Genomic DNA, 19,754 nt, shown 5'->3' on the forward strand with positions numbered 1-19,754 from the left:
AGCCCAGCCCTAGCCTGCTTGCCATCTCCTGCTGCTTCTCCAACACTGGCCCATCACAGAGGAAAGCATCAGCTACTCAGGCTGACCCAAGTTCCTAGGTCTCTAGACCAACCCCATAGCCCCTGGCAGTCCCAGATTTGGAAGCTGAGAAGGAACACCTCATACCCTAGCAGGCCTGTGAAAAAGGAGTCATAGATCCAGCTAGGTAGGGTAGGAGGCTGTCTGTCAACATGCCAGAGACACCCACGCGCCTTGAGGCGCCACCAGGGCTGGAAGCCAAGTGTGTTGCTAGAGGGTGGCCTGAGCAGGCAAGTGTGTCCAGAGGGCACCTATGAAGGCAGCTGTGCCAGCCCCAGAGGCTGCCTCTACCCCATCACAACAAACTGCAGGGTGTTTATGTTTTATTGTAAAGCAGAAAACAAATGAACAAAAACAATCCCCAAACTGCCTGTTCTCTCTCCTTTGGCTGCCTGAACTTGGACATCTTCTGACCAGGCAAGTGCGGGCAGAGACTCAGGGTCCTTGATCTTCCACAGCAGAGGCCCTCAAACTATACGATGACCGTCTGCACCTCAAGCTGGCCCTCTGGTGAAGCAATGACCAGCTCTCCTCCGTGCTCAAGGATCTCTATGTCCTCTGATGACACCATTGTCACAGTGGCCTGTTCAGTACTGTTTGGACCTGCCCGGGCTGTGAGCACAGTACCCTCACTGATCGCTGAAGCCAGCGTCATGGCCACCTGCTCAGTAAGACTCTCAGGAGTGGCAATGGTGATCGTGTCTGCAGCAGCCGCCTCTGAGCCCAGTGCTGTCTCCTGGTCCATAGTGACATTCTGCACGATGATCTGGTGTCCAGCACCAGCTTGGTGCACGATCTGCTGGACCACCTTCATGATGTGACTGTCCACCTGCAGAGGCCATGGCTCAGCCTGAGGGGCTGCTCAGCAGTGCAATGACCCTCCCACCCCTCGCCCAGACCCTCACCTCTGTCTGTGTGCCCTCAATGATCTCGGTGGCTTCACTGGTCTCCGTGTCATCTGCAGTAGCCTGGACAAGTTGACCGGAGGTCAACATGGGCTGTTCCGAGTCCAACCTGCCCCACCAGCTTTATACCTACCTCAATAATGTACTCTTGGGTGTCAGCTACCACAGACGAGAACTCCACCAGCACGGTGTGGGGGTCTTCTGCGAGCACAGCGGCAGGCGCAGAAGGGCCCTCCTCAGATACCAGCAACTCCTCCACTTCTAGCAGGCAGCCCCCTGCCAACAGGGATGGTCAGCCCAGTCTGGGCCAGTTGATCCCAACCCTCACACCCTCACCCTCTCCTGCCACATGTGGCCCAAACCTTTAGTGCGCAGGTGCCGGTTGAGTGTGCCATGCTCCGCGAAGCCACGGCCACACTTGTAGCACTTGAAAGGTTTCTCGCCTGTGTGGTGCCTCACATGCCGCACCAGAGAGCCCTTCTCCCGGAAGCCTCGGCTGCAGAACTGGCACACGTGGGGCTTTTCTTCCAGATGTGTCCGGAAGTGCACTTGCTGGGCATTCTAGGGAGACCTTTCTATGACAGCCTGCTCTCCACCGTACCCCACCCCAGGTCTGAGAGGCTAAGAGTAAACAGACTAGGCTAGGAAGAGGGCACAAGCAGACCCCCATTAATGACAACGGAGGGTGGGGTAGGTATAAGGGTCTCAGGACCGAAGGCCTACCTTGGTTTTGTAACGCTTGCCACACTGGGGACAAGGGAAAGGCCTCTCGTCTGAGTGGACACGTCGGTGGCCCCGCACATGAGCAATGGTCTTATAAAGCTTCCCACAGTCTCCACAGCGGAAGCGGCGCTCGTGCACGTGTACCTCCTGGTGTTTCTTGAGCAGGTAGGCTTTGGGGAAGGCCTTGCCACACTGTGTGCAGGTGAATGGCCTCGGCGCTGAAGCCATACCCAATGTCAGGGCATTTTCACCACCCACAAGCCTACCAGATGCCAGCCCACAGACCACCCTACCCACGGAGCCCTCACCTCCCTGCTACCCACCTATGTGACCTCTCTTGTGGGCCTCCAGTGTGGCTGCTGTTGGGAAAGTCTCACTGCACTGAGGGCACGGGTGGGTCCTGGGCACAGTGGCGGCCTCACTGGCCACCTGCTGGGAGACCACAGACCAACCTCTAGTACCTACTGTAAGCTGTGCTTCAATGGTACCAAAAGCAAGAGTCAGCCCTCTTCCCTCAGGCCTTAGGTAAGGGAGGTAACAGACTAGAGAGCAGTTAAGCAGAAAGCAATGCTACTCTTCAAGCCAGGCATAGTGGTGCATGCCTGGAATTCCAGTACCCAGTAGACGCAGGAGAACCAAGAATTGAGGTTAACACTGGCTACACCATAAATTTGAGGCTACCTAGATTACACTAGACTGTTTCTCAAAAGACAGAAAAAAACTAAAAATGAATGAGGCAGCTAGCAGCCCCCACCCCCATCCTCCACCCCCACATGAGCAGCAGACGTTGGATCAGCCCCATCAGAAGGAGCTGCCAGTAACAGAAACCTACTGTCTCTATCTGCTCCACCTTCAGCAGTGGCAGTTCTGGGGATCCATCTCCCAGGGACTGGGCACTGGCCCCAGAGGGAGGGGCTGGCTCCAGAGCACACTCGTCCCCAACAACCCTCTCGAGGACGATGCCAGAATTCTGCATGGCCTGGTGCAGCAGGTTCTCACGGCTGTTCTCACTGGAACAGGGGAGCTCCTCCGAGTCTGGGGACTGAAGGGAGACAAGAGGGAGAGAAGGAAGGAGGCAGGCCTGCCAGGCAGCCCAGCACAGGGCACGGATCCCTACACACACACACACACACACACACACACACACAACAAACTACTCTCAGGCCCATCTCTGGAGCCCCACCCTGCACAGCCAGCTAGCTGCCTTTGTTCTCATTAAATTCTACCCCGTTCTCCTAGACTTGAACTCATACTCCCTCGCTGCCTTGACACGCCATCTGCTAAGTTCTCCCCACAACCTGATGTGCTTTCTTGGGGTGGGAGCAGGAGGTGACCTTGTCCTGTTCCTAATGAAGGCATGATCTGAATACAACCTGGTCCTGTGACCAAAGCTCAGGAAGAGCACCCACCTCTGGGGTCAGGGCTTTCACGCCCAGGGGAAGCTCCTGCATCTGGACGTGGACTTCATGGATGACAGTGCCCTTGGCATCTGTCACCAGGTGAATCACAGGTGATGTCTCCATGGGTTCTCCTGCCACTGATGATGTCACCGTCCCCACAGTGGAGGCACTGGACCCTTTAAGGCAGAGTTCAATGAGTGCTTGAAGAGCCTGGCAGCCAATTTGGGAAACCCCAGGCCCAGGAACTTAGGCAGGCTGCCTCCCGCCAAAGCTGACCTGCAGGCACTTCCTCTTTGCCCATAGCTGTGTCCTTGCTTATGCTGAAGCGGATCTTTTCTGTGCACGGAGTGAGAGACTTGAGGTGCCGAGTCAGTGCGCCTGACTCTCGGAAACTCTTTCCACACTTGGCACATTTGTAGGGGCGCTCATCTGTAGAGAGAACAGTCAGCCCCCGGTGGGAGATGGACAATGTCCTGTGTTGAAGGGACACTGGGTCTTTTCATCTAAAAGGACACAGGCAAGCTGTAGGGTCCCCTAGAGCTAACCAGTAGTTACTTAGTGTAGCTAAGTAGTTATGTGAACCCCCCCTTCATATACCAGTGTGCCGTCGGTGGTGCCGGATGAGAGAACCCTTGGTCCGAAACGAAGCCCCACAGAGCTTGCACGCGTGGTCCTTGCGACTGCTGTGCGTTACCATATGGGCCTTGAGGATGCTGCCCTGTGGGGAGGGGCAGTAAGCTCGAGGCACTTCACTGGATAGGAACAGGGAGGGGAGCCAGCGGGCCCTTGGCCCCAGGGGCTCACCGTTTTGAAGGTCTTGTGACATAGCATGCACACGTAGCGGCCTTCCTTGTTCACCAGCAGCTTGACTTGGGCCTGCTCGCCCTCCCCAATAAGCCCAAGTTCCTGATGGTTAGGACTGCCTGGAGCCTCTGCCATCTCGCCATCCCCTGGCTCTGCCTCAGCAGCCACAATGACCTCTTTGATGTGCCCACTTCCTGAGGGAGAGGCAAGTTAACATAAGCCTCAAGACCTATCACAGCCCTGCCCAGAGGGATCCCTCCATAGGAGTCCACTAGAAGCCTCAGAACCATCTAGATCACACACCACCCCAGTGCTAGGGTCTAGAACCTGGATCCAATCTGCACCGAGGGAAATCCATGCAGCAGCCATTACAGGCAACCCAACATGGTAGAGAGACCACCTCAACTCAGTAGCGCTGTCTGAGCTCAGGACCTCCAGATTGTGCCCAGTATGGACAATCTCCATGAGGAGATATCCCATCCCCTATGCCAAGAGACACAGGGGCTCAGTCCCACAACAGGATACCATGGTAAGTAGGCAGTGGACATCCTAGTTCAGCTCCCTGCATTTTTTTTCTGTTGGATGGTTCCAATCCCGACTATATAAAGGAGAGAGGTCCTGGGGGCTGTCCGTTGGCCTTGGCTGCCAGTGGGTAGACAGGCAGGCCTAGCCAGATGCATGTGCAGAACTAACTGGAGAAAGTAGACACTACGATGGCTAGAGGAAAGAAGGCCAGGATTCTGCACTTCCTGTAGGATGCTGAGGAGCCATGCTACACACACTTCCCGTTTTCTACTCAAAGGTGATGAGTGGGAACCAGCCGTACACCTGTCTTAGAAGCCATCTCATCCTGCTATGTTGTGACAAGCCATTCTCTCAAAACACAATGAGTGAGCACCATGAGTCAGAAACAATTAAGGGCGTCCATCTCTCGCCCATGCTCCAGCCCAGTGCTCCAAAAGTCCCTTCCCAAAGGACAGATCTGATGGGTGAGGAACACAGATGCAGCAGCCCAAGAGGAAATTCCTTTGTACTAGACAGGATGCAGAGAACCTAGAGCTGGTAGTCTGCCACCCCATGTAGCCCTGCTGGCCAGCCCACTGCCTCACTGCCTCTTCTTTACCCAGGCCATCAGAAATGCTGGTGGCCCCTGGTCCCCTTCCCTGGGGATACCTGCAAAGAACACAGAAGCAGAGGGTCCCTGAAGAGGGGACGCTGTGCTAAGGCAAAGCTTAAAATTACTGGAGGTTGAAGTGGGTGAGAAAGGATCCAGCGGGTAGAGCCTGATTATACATCAGAGCCCAGTGAACTTGTTTTCCCAAGCACCACCACCCACCACAGAAACTGAGCTCTATGCCAGGGCCCCACCCCCACGTGCCCACATTCCGAAGTCTGAGTGTCGAGGGGTGAGGCTCCCTGTTGCAGGAACATTGAGAAAGGCAGTAGGGGCTCAGACAGGTGTGCCATACCTCCTCAGGAAGGCAATGAGCTCAGAGCCCCCTTCCCAAGGTTGGCTTCCTCAACAGACCTTTCTGCTTCCTGCCCCAGCTGACTGTCAGAGCTTCTCAAGGTCAAGTTCTATCCTGTCTCAATCCTTCCTGCCCCTTCATCCACCTGCCTTGGTCCCAGCAGAGCACTGAGCATCATCTTCCCAACATCCATTATCCTTCAATGGCTTTTGAACACTCATCCCTTTCCTGAACTCAGTCTCTTAACTCCCTCTACCTGTCCACACCCAGAATGTCCTTTGAATACTCCCTGGCTCCTCAGCATAGTCTCCAATTAATGAGCACTTGACCCAACCCAGGCCTCTCAGTAGCCCCTGTCCACTGCAGTCAGTGAGCACTTCAATTGAAAGCATTAGCCATCAAAGAGGCTCGGCGTTATATGCTCATAAAAGCCCAACAAGAGCCAGGGCACCAATCCTCATGCCAGTGTAAACAAGCAGAGGGACAGGAAGGAAGGATCAGGTGGCAGAAAAGAGCAGAAGATGCCAAGAAGGACCAGGACAGAGATGGCCTACAAATGCACAGGAGAAAGACAAGTTCAGAGTGTTACAGACCCCCAAGATTCCCAATGCCTACAAGGACCCTGGGCAGTGAGAAATGTCCTGGGCTTCCCTTCCTAAAGAGCACAGTGGCTACTGATCCTCCTCCTGAAGGGACTGCCTAGGGGACGGCTCACACACGGCTGGGGCCCCTCAGTGGACAGGCCTGGCTCTTGGGAGAGTGAAAGATAAAGCAGTGGAGATCCTCCAGCTCTGACTATAAATCAGCCATCAAGCAATCCCTCAGAACTGAGGGTGACCCGTCGACAGCTGGCTTACCAACAAGGTCAGGAGCGTGGCTGATGTCTTCTGCTAGGGAGGTGGCCTCCACCACGATGTGGGCCACAGTGATGGGCTCCTCTGGACCCCCCTCTGCTGCTGTGGGCACCACCTGTCAATGTGGTCACAAACACATGACATGCACCTGTGAGTTCCAGAATTGAGAGAAGAACCTCAGCTCCCTCTGTGGAAGAAGGGGGCTTCCTTCTAGTCCAGTCCATGTCCTATAGGAAGGCTGTAGGGTGGCCTCCTGAGGGAGCATGGCTCTGAGCCTGACTCGAAGCCTGGTGCCAGAGTCTGGGTCAGCCCCAATCAGTCAACACCTCTGCCCACCATGGCCTGGACACAGATCAGAGAGCGTAAATAAATAGTGAGGCCAGCTGCATCGGGCCAGCTGCATCGGGCTAGCTGCATCGGGAGTGCAGTACCTCCGCCCCACCACCCCAGCCATACAGTCAGAAGAAAGGACCCCATGGCTGTGGTGAGACATACCATCCAGGAAGGTTCTCAGTGAGGGGGCAAGTAATAAGGGCAGAACTGGAGAGTTAACGCTTTTCTACTGCAGTCTGTAGGACTCCCTACTCATATCCTGAGGCCACTGATATCTCCTAGCAAAGCCCCTCCACCTTCCTAATGCCACACCCTATAATACAGTCCCTCACACGTGGTGACCCCCAACTATAAAATTATTTTTGTTGCTGCTTTATAACTGTAATCTTACTACTGTTATGAATTGTAATGTAATTATTTATGTTTTCTGGTGGTCTTGGGTAACCCCTGTGAAAGGGTTGTTTGACAACTCCAAAACAGTCACCACCCACAGGTTGAGAACACTGTCCTAGAGGCTCCCTTCTCTCGGAGCAAGGGTACTAAAGACTGAACCTGGAGCCTTACACAGGTTGAGTAAACATTCTACTACAGAGCTATATTCCTAGGCCTCTTTTCATTTGTAAAAATATAAAAGATGTATTTATTTTTATTTTACATATGAGTGTTCTGCTTGTATGTATGTATGTATGTATGTATGTAAACCACATGTGTGCCTACTACCCACAAAGGCCAGAAAGAGGGCATCAGAATCCACAGAACTGGAGTAGCAAATGTTGTGAGCTGCCACACAAGTGCTGGGACTGAACTTGAGTTCTCTACAAGAGCAACAAGTGCTCTTAACCACTCAGACATTACTCCAACCTCCTTTAAATTGTTATTTTGAATCTAAGTTGTCTAAGATAGCCTCAAACTTACACTGTAGCTCAAGTTGGCCTTAAACCTGAAATCCTTCTCCATTAGCCTCCTCTGTAGCTGGGATCACAGGCCTATACTACCAGGCCAATAAGACTGACAAGAGAGCACCCATATCATAGGGAGGCTGTCTAATTTAGTAAGACAGTGAGTACATCCCCAAACACACCACTGCAATCCAATCAAGTGGCTTATCTTCCTGGAGGTCCCAGGACCCAGTAGTGCCTACTTCAAGAGATCCCTGGGAACCATATATATAGGACAGGAGATAAGGAAAAAGACAAACGTTTCCATGATCTCTTAAGCTAAGACACACACACACACACACACCGTACAGCTATGTAGGCTGCTGAGATTGAGTTAGCCCAGGCCATACAAAGCACCACGACCCTCTTACTAGTACAGCCTGGTCTTCCTCACTCGCAGTCATGCATATGTGCCACTTGTCATAAACCAGCTGCACAGGTTGGTCAAAACTCCCATTTCACAAATGAGCCAAACCAGAGGAGTAAGGATGGTACCAACTAGTATGGGCTCACCTCCTGGTCCAGCAGTGTAGTGGCAGCAGGGGTGGTGGGCAGGGTCTCTTGTGGGGCCCGATGGCAAGTCTTCTGAATCTTGTGCTGGACAAAGTCCTCCAAGGCAGTGAATTCCACTTGGCAGCGGCCACATCTGTGCACATCGTCCTCATCTGCAATAAGCCTTATGTCAAAGGGACTGGGGGCAACCAGGTCCTCATCCAGCTTTCCTTCAAGGCTGAGACAAGAGATACCCAAGAATGACCTCAAAGCAGAGTTGGTATGCCTGCTCACCCAGGAGCTGCTGGGAACACACTGGAGGAACACACAGCCAAGGCTGGGGAAGTCTAGGTTCTAACCCCATCCTTTAGAGGTCTACAGAATCAAGGCCTCCCAGAGAGACCAGCATTCTGTATAGAAGTTACCCTGACCACACATTTATCCTGCAGGGACACACTGGAGCTGTCCTACCCAAAGTTCCCACCCTCCAGGCCAGGGAGGGGAGGGCTGGGCGGCGCAGGAACTCACCCAAGCAAGCTTGGAGACAGCAAAGGACCCAAATTCAAGACTACCGGGAGCTGGCTGGGGATGTAGCTCAATGGTAGAACACTTGCCTAGCATGCAGAAGGCCTCTGAGTTTGGATCCCCAGAATTTAAAACATACATTTTTAGGACTGCTGGTGATTGAATGTGTAAGCATCTCACTTGACATCCTGAAATTATTTCCACATCTTGAGAAGAATAAAGTGGGCTAATTAGTATATCTGGTGCACAACAGGGACTTTTAGAAGGTTGATATCCACAAAGAACTAGCTAATAGGCCAGCTTTTTAAAAACACAGAATAGCAGGAACCCTCACCTATGACCAACCAATCTTACCATTTTGTATATGTGTATATATGGTGCTGAAAATGAGCTCTGAACATGCTAAGCAAACATTCTACGACTGGGACACACCCACACCCTGCCTCTTCCTTTCTCTCTGATGCTACATTGTCCCCATTGGGTAGCATCCTGCTCCAAAATCTACTCCAGGGATTAAGCAGTCCAAAGCAATTACACATCCCACATACACTGCATCTGGGCCCCTCACCAACAGGTCGAGACACTGTTCCTCACTGAGCCCCTAATATATAATAACTACATAAGAATTATTTGTGGACCCGGGCAGTGGTAGCACACGCCTTTAATCCCAGCACCTGGGAGGCAGAGGCAGGCAGATATCTGAGTTCAAGGCCAGCCTGGTCTACAGAGGGAGTTCCAGGACAGCCAGGGCTACACAGAGAAACCCTGTCTCGAAAAACAAAACAAAACAAAAAGAATTGTTTTTGGAAGCTGGAGAGATGACTTAGTGGTTAAGAGCACTGGCTACTCTTCCTGAGGACCCAGGTTCAATCCCCAGCACCCACATAACTCATACACATAACTCTACATGGCCACAGTTGTCCTGAAACTCACTACTTAGAACCAGGATGGCTTAAACTCAGATTCGCCTGCCTCTGCCTCTGCCTCTGCCTCTGCCTCTGCCTCTGCCTCTGCCTCTGCCTCTGCCTCTGCCTCTGCCTCTGCCTCCTCAGTGCTGGTGTGCACCACCACTCCTGCCCCTCCCCCTTTTGCTTTAAGATGTATCTATTTTTACTTCATGTGTGGGTGTTTTGCCTGCATGTATGTCAGTACACTATATGCATGCTGGTGCCCACAAAGGCCAGAAGAAAGTATCAGACCACCTGGAATTGGAGTTACAAACATTTACGTTTGTTAACTACTGTGTAAGTGCTAGGAATTGAACCCAGGTCCTCTACAAGAGCAACAAGTACTTTTTTTTTCTTTTCGAGACAGGGTTTCTCTGTGTAGCCCTGGCTATCCTGGAACTCACTATGTAGACCAGACTGGCCACAAACTCAGAGATCTGCCTGTCTCTGCCTCCCAAGTGCTGGGATTAAAGGCGTGCACCACCACAGCTCAGCTGCAATAAGTACTCTTAAGTACTGAGCCATCCTTCCAACTTAGCACTTAAGAATTTAACCAAGGGGCTGGAGAGATGGCTCAGTGGTTAAGAGCACTGACTGCTCTTCCAGAGGTCCTGGGTTCAATTTCCAGCAACCACATGGTGGCTCACAACCATCTGTAATGGAATCTGATGCCCTTTTCTGGTGTGTCTGAAGACAGCTACAGTATACTCATATACATAAAATAAATCAAAAAAAAGAATTTAACCAAATCATGCCAGCATCCTGGGGAAAGGGATGACTTAGTCCATCCTAGAGATTACTAAGGTTCAAGGTCACTGAGCTGAGCCAGCCAGACTCAGCTTCCAAAACAGTCTGTCTTGTTTCCACTGTCTTATACTCAGTCCCACATCAAAGTCAAACCCAGCCTGGGACAAGGAGGAGTCAATGACAAATTAATGATCCAATAAAAGGTCAAACCCAAGCTATGACTGGCCCAGAGGCCACCTGAAAGAGGGTGGTGCCCTCCACTCGGCTCACACTCACAAACCATTCACCAAAGTGCCTTGCCCTTCCCACCCCACTCAGCACCAAAATATTGATACTCAAAGAGTCCCTGACCCAGAAAAGGACACACCTATCCCATTTCACACTAAGACCATAAACCTGAGGTTCTCAACAGGTGGGTCCCGACCCCTTGGGGTCACTATCAGATATTTACATTACAACTCAGAACAGTAGCAAACTTGCGGTTATGAAATAGCAACAAAACAATTTTCTGGTTGGAAGTTCCAGAACATGAGGAACTGTATTAAAGGACAGAAGTATTAGGAAGTCTGAGAGCCACTGTTATAAGTAGACCCAAGAACCTACAAGCACATGCCTTTATCCCATCAATGGGGAGACTGAGGCAGGGCCACCTCTGTGAGTTAAAGGCCAGCCAAATCTACATAGTGAGACCCTGTCTTAAAAAAACAAAAACAGGGCTGGTGAGATGGCTCAGTGGGTAAGAGCACCCGACTGCTCTTCCAAAGGTCCAGAGTTCAAATCCCAGCAACCACATGGTGGCTCACAACCATCTGTAACAAGATCTGATGCCCTCTTCTGGAGTGTCTGAAGACAGCTACAGTGTACTTACATATAATAAATAAATAAATATAAAAAAAACAAAAAACAGAAACTCAGCTGGGTAGTGGTGGTGCACGCCTTTAATCCCAGCACTCGGGAGGCAGAGGCAGGCGGATTTCTGAGTTCAAGGCCAGCCTGGTATACAGAGTGAGTTCCAGGACAGCCAGGACTATACAAACATCGTCTCAAAAATAAATAAATAAATAAATAAATAAAAATAAAATTTTAAATTTTAAAAAAACAAAACAAAAATAAAAAACAAACAAAAAACCCCAGAAACTCCAAAGAGTTCCCTGAGACCGTAACTGACTTTCTCCAAGCTGAAATAAGGGAGAAAAAAATTAAAGTGGGACTGAGTTCTTTCGTGACAAAGAGCAATATACCAGTAATACTTGCCAAACCACTTCCTGTCTGATCAAATCTACAGATCCGTGGAACTAACGCACAGGAGATACCCAAACCACCTCTAAAAAATATCAGTACCTAGAGACGTAATCCTTAGTGCCAACACAGCCCTCGGCACACAGACACGATTTTAACTCTTTCCCATACTCCTAGGAAAAATTAAAGGGTTTAAGAAAGGAGTTACAGCCCCGGCTCCAATCTGATTCTTGACAGGAACCAGATGGACGACCTAACAACTTTACAACCCTTGAACCTCAATTATCTCCATCTCTGAAGTGAATAGTAATGATAGTTCGCCTTTCGAGGTTGGTTTACGGAGTGGTAAAAGTCGGATGGAGCGGGGGTGTTCCGCACATTCCTGGAAACGTTGCTCCACCCCGTAGGGAAGACCGAGGTCGTCAGTGGGGCGGTGCCGCCTCCCCAGGTCAGGTCCCTAATCCCTTTCCGACAGAGCGGCCCCGCCTCCAGCCTCCAGCTCCGCCCGGGCTAAGGCCCCAGTGGCAGAGGGGACGCAGGAGCTAGGGCTGATGGGCGCTCGAGAGGACCCCAAGGGGCTGGAGAAATGGGCTCCCTATGAGCCTCTGCGGGTTAGAGGCGGTCGGAAGGGAAACCTCTGAGCGTTGTGAAGGTTTAGACACTCGAGGAGCCAGGGTCCGGGCGAGGCCGTACACCGCAGCCCGGGCGGAGCCGCCCGCACCCCGGCCGCACCAGGCTTCGGTAGCCTCGTTACCTTCCTCGCTGAAGGGCGCCGGGAGCCCAAGGAAGCCGCCGGAGGACAAGGCCGCCGCCGCCGCCGCAACCCCGCCCTCGCCCGCTTCACGCCCGGCTTCGGCCCGGGCTTCTGCCGTATGAGCGGCCGTCACCCGCACTGCCATCGCGCCCTCCATGTCGCAACGCGCCACAGGAAGATGGCGGATTTACGACCATGTCGTCATAACAACGGGCCGCACCGAGGGCTGCGTGTCCCACAGGCAGGGGGCGGGACAAGAGCGATTTGACGGACAGGCAAAGAGGCGGGGCTACGGGTTGCTGTCTTGCGCGTCAGTAGAGGTGGAGCTTGGCTCCTTGAGAGCCTTCAGCGCCGGACTTCAGGGCGGAAGTGGGCGTGGCTTGTGTTAAATTGGCGGGACTTGGTTGAGAGTAGGAACTCTCCCTTTCACATTTTTTTTTTGTCTTGCTTTTTAATGTGTATGGATAGTTTCTCTGCATACATGTCTGTGCACCACGTGCATGCCTGGCGCCCGCGGAGCCCAGATGAGGGTGTCTGATCTGGAACTGGAATTACAGATGAAGTCACATGTAGGTGTTGGGAATTGAACCTAGATACTATAGCCAATGTGTTCTTAGCCGCCCAGAGAATCTGAACTCTTTAGGGTTGCTACCCAATATAGAATCCTGGACTCAAACCTGGGTTGCAATGTCAGAATTTTCTGGGCATGAGAAAGAATTCCAGTTGGAGATAGTTCGCGTGCTCCTTTCCAAAGACTTTTTTTATTTTTATTTTTAAGATTTATTTTATGTATAGGAGTACACTGTATCTGATGGCTGTGACCCTTCATGTGGTTGTTGGGTATTGAATTTAGGACCTCTACTTGCTCTAGTCAACCTCGCTCACTCAGTCCGTACTCACTCTAGCCCAAAGATTTATTATTATACATAAGTACTCTGTAGCTGTCTTCAGACACACCAGAAGAAGGTGTCAGATCTCATTACGGGTGGCTGTGAGCCACCATGTGGTTGCTGTGACTTGAACTCAGAACCTTCAGAAGAACAGTCACTGCTCTTACTTGCTGAGCCATCTCACCAGCTCCAAGACTTTTATTCTGCATATAGTTTTAACTTTTGAAAAGTATACATAAGCTGGGCGTGGTGGCACACGCCTTTAATCCCAGCACTTGGGAGGCAGAGGCAGGCGGATTTCTGAGTTCAAGGCCACCCTGGTCTACAAAGTGAGTTCCAGGACAGCCAGGGCTACACAGAGAAACCCTGTCTCGGAAAACCAAAAACAAAAAGTATACATAAAAGTGGCCATTTGTGACATTTGGTACACTGACCGAGTTGAGTGCTCATCACCAAAATTGGTTAACTGATTAGTTCATTGGTCGATTTGAGACAGGGTCTGGCTTTGTAGCTCTTGGTGGCCAGTAACTTGGTGCTGGGAATATGCCTGATTTTCATCATCAAAACCTGTACTGACTGTAGCTCACTTTGGTAGCCAGCTCACCTACCAAGCACAAAATGAATAAAATAAAATAAAATAAAAAATGAGCAGAGTATCTCAGATTAATTCCAGCACTTGGGGGGAGTTTAGGCAAGAGGATCAGAAGTTCAAGATCATCCTTAGCTAAATAGGGAATTCAAAGCTAGCCTAGGACATGAGAGAAGGGGGAAGGGGTGAAGAGAGAAACAGAAAGTGAATTATTGAATACTATTGCATTGTATAAACAATGCATTTATATTTCATTTACAGTCAACTTGTATCTATCATTTTAGCTAATATAAAGTGTTGCTCTGAACATTCTTGTATAATTTGCTTTTATATTTTTGTATTGTTTCCAAGTCCCTTTTATTTATTTTTATTGATTCATTTTCCTTCTCGCTCTGGCCCCACTTGCTCCGGCCCAAAGACTTATTTATTTATTATATGTAAGTACACTGTAGCTGTCTTCAGATGCACCAAGAAAGGGCATCAGATCTCATTACAGATGGTTGTGAGCCACCATGTGGTTGCTGGGAAGTGAACTCAGAACCTTCAGAAGAGCAGTCAGTGCTCTTAACCACTGAGCCATCTCTCCAGCCCTTATTTTTATTTTTAAGTAGCTTCTTGAAACTATTGCTGGGTTAATTCTCTTAAGGCAGCAATCATGGGGGCTCATGAGATGTCTGCCACCTGTCACCAAGCCTAGCAACCTGAGTTTGATCCCCAGACCCACAAAGAGGAAGATGACACCCATACACATATGCAACACTCACTTGCATATACACAAGTGCACGCATGTGTGTACACACACTCACACACACATTAAAATATACGTTTTTTTTTTTGTTTTACGATACTAGTCATCAGACGGCTCGCCAGGGAAAAGCAGTTCCCTCCTAGGCTTGATGGGATGTATTCAATTCCTAAGCCCCGCATGATGGAAGGAGACAACCAACTTTCACAAACTGTACTCTGATCCCCACACACACCATGGCACAAACCACACACATACAAACACACAAATAAAATAAACAAATATAACCTTAAGATTTCAGAAGCAGGCTGGAGAGATGGCTCAGTGGTTAAGAGCACCGACTGCTCTTCAGAAGGTCCTGAGTTCAAATCCCACCAACCACATGGTGGCTCACAACCATCTGTAATGAGATCTGACGCCCGCCCTCTTCTGGGATGTCTGGGGACAGCTACAGTGTACTTAGATATAATAATAAATAAAAAAAAATATTTAAATAATAAAAAAAAAGATTTCAGAAGCATATGATATTAATAAAAGCTATAAAAAGCCCTGAAGGACAGAGGTTCGATCTGAGCCACACTGAGGTGATAAATGCATGCATATCCACCTGACACACTAGGAAATACATATAAATTTTAATAGAGTTAAATGGGAGGTGGAGAGATGGCTCAGTGGTTAAGAGCACTGTTTACTCCCCCAGGTAGGGATTTGAACCTAAAACCCGTACAACCATTAACAACCTCTGTAACCCCATTTCCATGGGATCAGATGCCCTCTGCTGCCCTCTCCTGGCATCAGGCATACAAGTGATGCAGTAAATATTTAGACCAGGCTAGCCTCAAAATCCCAGGAGACTCACAGGGCTCTACTTCCTGAGTGGTGGGATTAAAGGCATGAACCACTATGCCTAGCCTGGTAACTTTATTAGGATGGAATTGAACAACAACTACTTCACATACATTAAGCTTGGCAAACATTTTCTGTAAGGAGGATGATTGACTCCTTTAGCTCATTCTTTAAAAACTTTTATTTTTATTTATTTAGATTTATCTTATTATTATTCTGTGTGTAGTATTCTACACCACATGCATGCCTAATGCCCAAGAAGGTGGTGAGCTTCCATGAGGGTACTGGGAATCAAACATGGGCCCTTTGCAAGAACAAGTGCTCTTAACTACTGAACCAACTCTCCAGCCCCACAAGGTTTTATTTTCTGTGTATGGGTGTTCTGCATACACAGAAGTACGTGTATGTTTATACACATTTATACAGTGCCCACAATGGCCACAAGATGGTGTCCTACTTCACAGAGCTGGAGTTACAGAAGGTTGTTAGCTGCCATGTGGGCTCTGGAATTCAACCCCATCACCCCTTCCTCTGGAAGAACCACCAGTGTTCTTAACCACTAAGCCATCTCTCTAGCACCAAGCCTGGTCTACATAGAGAGGTCCAGGACAGCCAAGACTGGAAGTCTTGGAGTAACTACAAAAATAGTGAGTTTGCCAGGCTGGGTTACATAAGAAGCCCCTATTTCACAAAAGAAGCAACTGGGAGTGAGGGGTGGGGAAAGACCCTGAAATAAAAAACAAAGGAATGCCGGGCAGTGGTGGTGCATGCCTTTAATCCCAGCACTTGGGAGGCAGAGGCAGAGGCAGGCGGATTTCTGAGTTCGAAGCCAGCCTGGTCTACAGAGTGAGATCCAGGACAGCCAGGGCTACACAGAGAAACCCTGTCTCGGAAAACCAAAAAAAAAAAAAATCACAACTCAGTTAATTGGAATACAAGCTACATGCCTAGATTGGGCAGATCTACACTACTCTATTCCTATCTATGAGATCCCACATCACTGTGGTTTCTCCAGGCCATGTGCTTTTGCTCCATTCCCCTCCCACCTCCTCTGTGGAGGTCTCTCTCCTCCCTCTCCCTTCTCCCCTCAACTTTTCAGCTCCACCTTCCCTCCTACTGCCCAATCACTGGCTCTAGCCTTTATTTGAAAAGTTAAGGTGGGGAGAAGGTTCACAAGGCACCTGTATACAGTGATTCACTCCGCCTCATCTGCAACCCCTCCCAATAGAATGGACTTAGCATCAAAATATAAGACCAGGGCTATCCACAACAGGGTATGGCTTATAGATAAACAGGAGAAGCTAGCCCAAGAGAGACAGAAGCTGCTGGGTAGAATTCTCAGGGGCAGGCTAGGACTCCTGCCCAGTCACCCCTAGGGGTCAGAATGGGGACTTTGACTAGAAAAACCTGGGCCCATGCAGATCACCAAGCACAGGGGCAGATCACTGAGATCAGCAGGCAACAAAACAGACTCCCTCATCTCACATGGCTCCTTCCCTAGACTCCAGCTGGACACCAAGTGTTGATGTCCACGGTCATCATGGATAGGAACTCAAAACTCCTCCTTTTTAACTTTTTTTTTTTAAATATTTATTTATTTATTTATTATATGTAAGTACACTGTAGCTGTCTTCAGACACTCCAGAAGAGGGAGTCAGATCTTGTTATGGATGGTTGTGAGCCACCATGTGGTTGCTGGGATTTGAACTCATGACCTTTGGAAGAGCAGTCGTGCTCTTACCCGCTGAGCCATCTCTCCAGCCCAGACCATAGATTTCTTAAGGAAAAAATTAGGAAAACTGAGAATGGGAAGAATTAGGAGAGGAGTAACTGTCCTTTAAATATTGAGGTAGGATTTTGATAAATTGTTCTGGCTCTCCTCAATGCCCTAAGATTTGGCCTGGCTTCAGAAGAACAGTGAGGTTGCTCACCATGCCCCCCTTCTCTCTCTCTGTCTCTGTCTCTCTGAAGCTCTTATGTATCTTAAGTTGGCCTTGAACTCCCTATGTGGTCAGTGATGACCTTGAACTTTTAGGGTTTTTTTTTTTTTTTTAACATTTCTTTATGTGTGGTGCATGTTTTGCTGCATATATGTGTGAATGTACCTAGAGGATGCCCTCAGAGGGCGAAGGCATTGACTTCCCTGGGAACTGGACCTGAGCAGCAACTAAGTGCCTTTAAATGCTAAGCCGCCTGCTCAGCCCTCTGGCCTTCCTTCCCCCCTGCCCTGAGTGCTGGTATTGCAGGGATGTACTACCATGCCCAGTACTTTGCAGGGATGGAACTCAGAGTTCTGTGTATGCTGGACAAGTGCTTTAGTCCTGAGAGCTCCTTAACCCCCAGCGGTATCGTGAGACAAGGTTTTACTTTGTAGCTGAATGCTAGCCCAGAGCTCATAGAAATCCTTCTGCCCAGCACTTGCCACACAAACTCAGCATATTGAGTTTGATCCCTAGAATTCATGGTGGTGTGGGTGTCTATGTGTATGAGTAGGGTATCAGGTTTTAAAAGGTATCCTCTAGGGGCTGGAGAGGTGGCTCAGTGGTTAGGAGCACTGTTCTTCTAGAGGTCCTGAGTTAAATGGCCAGCAACCACATGGCGGCTCACAACCATCTGTAATGGGATCTGATGCTCTCTTCTTTGTCTGAAGACAACTGCAGTGTACTCACATACATTTAAAAAAAAATCTTTAAAAAAAATTAAAAGATAAAATAAAATAAACCTTCTTGCATCCAATTCCCAAACTCTAGGGTTGTGTGAGCCACTATGCCCAGCATGACCTGCCTCTGTGCTTAGGTCACTGAAGCAGTAACTGCCTCCCCATGTTCTAAAGCACTGTCATTATAACTGGTGTCTCCGAATCACTACTTACTTAAGCTCCTCACTGGGCTTAGTTCCCAACAAGCTGAGCTTAAGGGAGGTTTGCTTTGGTTCCTAATGTGAGGGTAGACACCATAAGAGAGCAGAAACGGTGGGCGCTGTAGCTCAGTGGGGAGAGTGCTTTCTCAGAATGTCAGAAGCCACCGGGCGTGGTGGCACACGCCTTTAATCCTAGCACTCAGGAGGCAGAGGCAGGTGGATTTCTGAGTTTGAGGCCAGCCTGGTTTACAAAGTGAGTTCCAGGACAGTCAGGGCTATAAGAAAAACCCTGTCTCGAAAAAAAAAAAAAAAAAAAAAAAAGAATGTCAGAAGCCCTGGGTTCAATGTACAACATTGCATGAAGCTGGCATGATATCATAGGCCTTTAACCTTAGCCGTGGGGACATGGAGGCAGGAGGGCAACAGGATCTGAAATTGAAGATTATCCTCAGTTATATAGCATCTCGAAGTCAGCTGTGGATACAGCAGATGTTATCTCAAACGAAACTATCAACAATGAAGATCAAGTATCCCTGTCAGTGTCCCACTGTCTGTCCTATACCGCTGCCTGTCCACCCTGCACATGGTCTACTTTACCTATGGCATGCTCCTCACTTGGGAGGACATGACACTGGTGCCATCTACTAGAATATCTATAGTGAGCACCAACTGTGTGTAAGGAACACATGGAGGGGGACTCCTGACCATCCACAGGGCCACTCTACCATGAAGGCCACTGACCCCTCCAGACTCTGGCAGGTCCTCTCCACAGCCACCTTTTCACTGACAGACATGTCTGCCTTGCTCTCAGCAGATGAGGCACTGCTCAGTTTCAGACCCCTACAACAGACACGTGTTTCCCACTCTGCGTAGTCCAGCTGATGGGTGCCTAGGGCTCAGTCCTTACTACAACAGACACGTGTTTCCCACTCTGCATAGTCCAGCTGATGGGTGCCTAGGGCTCAGTCCTTACTACAACAGACACATGTTTCCCACTCTGCGTAATCCAGCTGATGGGTGCCTAGGGCTCAGTCCTTACTATAACAGACACGTGTTTGCAGTGCCTTTCCTGGGACTCTGACAGCAGGATTGGTAGTTTTTGTCTGCATACTTACTGGGTGTCCAAGTGTAAATCAAGGCAATCAGGTAAGCCTCAGAATCTGGTCACCTCTGTACACAATTGCCATTCTCCATTGTGGCCTGTATACCAAAGATACCAAATCAACTTGGGGTTTCTTTATTATATATTTTTTAATTCACTTTTATGAATACACTGTAGCTGTCTTCAGATACACCAGAAGAGGGCGTCAGATCCCATTACAGATGGTTAAGAGCTATCATGTGGATCAAACTCAGGCCCTCTGGAAGAACAGTCAGTGCTCTTAACCCCTGAGCCATCTCTCCAGCTCTCAACTTGGGGTTTCTAAGTGATAAAATCAGTATTTGTAATCTTTTGTCAAATCCAGCTCTTCCAGGGACAGCTCAGCTCCCCAAACTAACTGTGAAGACAGGAATGAAGGAGTTCTCCTAGGCAGTCTATACTCCACAAAGGAACCCCACAGTCTTCTGCCCTTCAAGGCTATGGTCCTAGTCCTTCAGGTTTTCCAGGCCAGCAGA

General features: G+C 49.5%; 1 protein-coding gene across 3 annotated transcripts; it reads right to left on the reverse strand.

The window, feature by feature from the left end:
• Positions 1-157: 157 nt before the first annotated feature.
• E4f1 (E4F transcription factor 1) lies at positions 158-19,276 on the reverse strand. 3 transcript variants are annotated; one of them, XM_029532966.1, is made up of 14 exons: positions 19,253-19,276; positions 8,018-8,169; positions 6,237-6,348; positions 3,911-4,104; positions 3,704-3,824; positions 3,383-3,535; positions 3,116-3,282; positions 2,539-2,748; positions 2,030-2,138; positions 1,707-1,924; positions 1,346-1,544; positions 1,117-1,259; positions 984-1,046; positions 158-907 (listed from the first exon to the last, which is right to left on the reverse strand). In XM_029532966.1, exons 4-14 carry the CDS (start codon positions 4,043-4,045, stop codon positions 551-553), a joined length of 1,875 nt encoding a protein of 624 aa, XP_029388826.1. In that variant the 5' UTR covers positions 4,046-4,104; positions 6,237-6,348; positions 8,018-8,169; positions 19,253-19,276; the 3' UTR covers positions 158-550. The 3 variants fall into 3 exon arrangements, with proteins under 3 accessions (XP_029388826.1, XP_021076908.1, XP_021076909.1); XM_021221249.1 differs by lacking the exon at positions 19,253-19,276 and adding an exon at positions 12,209-12,394 and having other exon boundaries at positions 385-907; XM_021221250.2 differs by lacking the exon at positions 19,253-19,276 and adding an exon at positions 12,209-12,394 and having other exon boundaries at positions 527-907; positions 2,030-2,135.
• Positions 19,277-19,754: the final 478 nt, after the last annotated feature.

This window comes from Mus pahari, chromosome 21 (assembly GCF_900095145.1).
Source record: "Mus pahari chromosome 21, PAHARI_EIJ_v1.1, whole genome shotgun sequence".
Classification (NCBI taxonomy): Eukaryota; Metazoa; Chordata; class Mammalia; order Rodentia; family Muridae; genus Mus; species Mus pahari.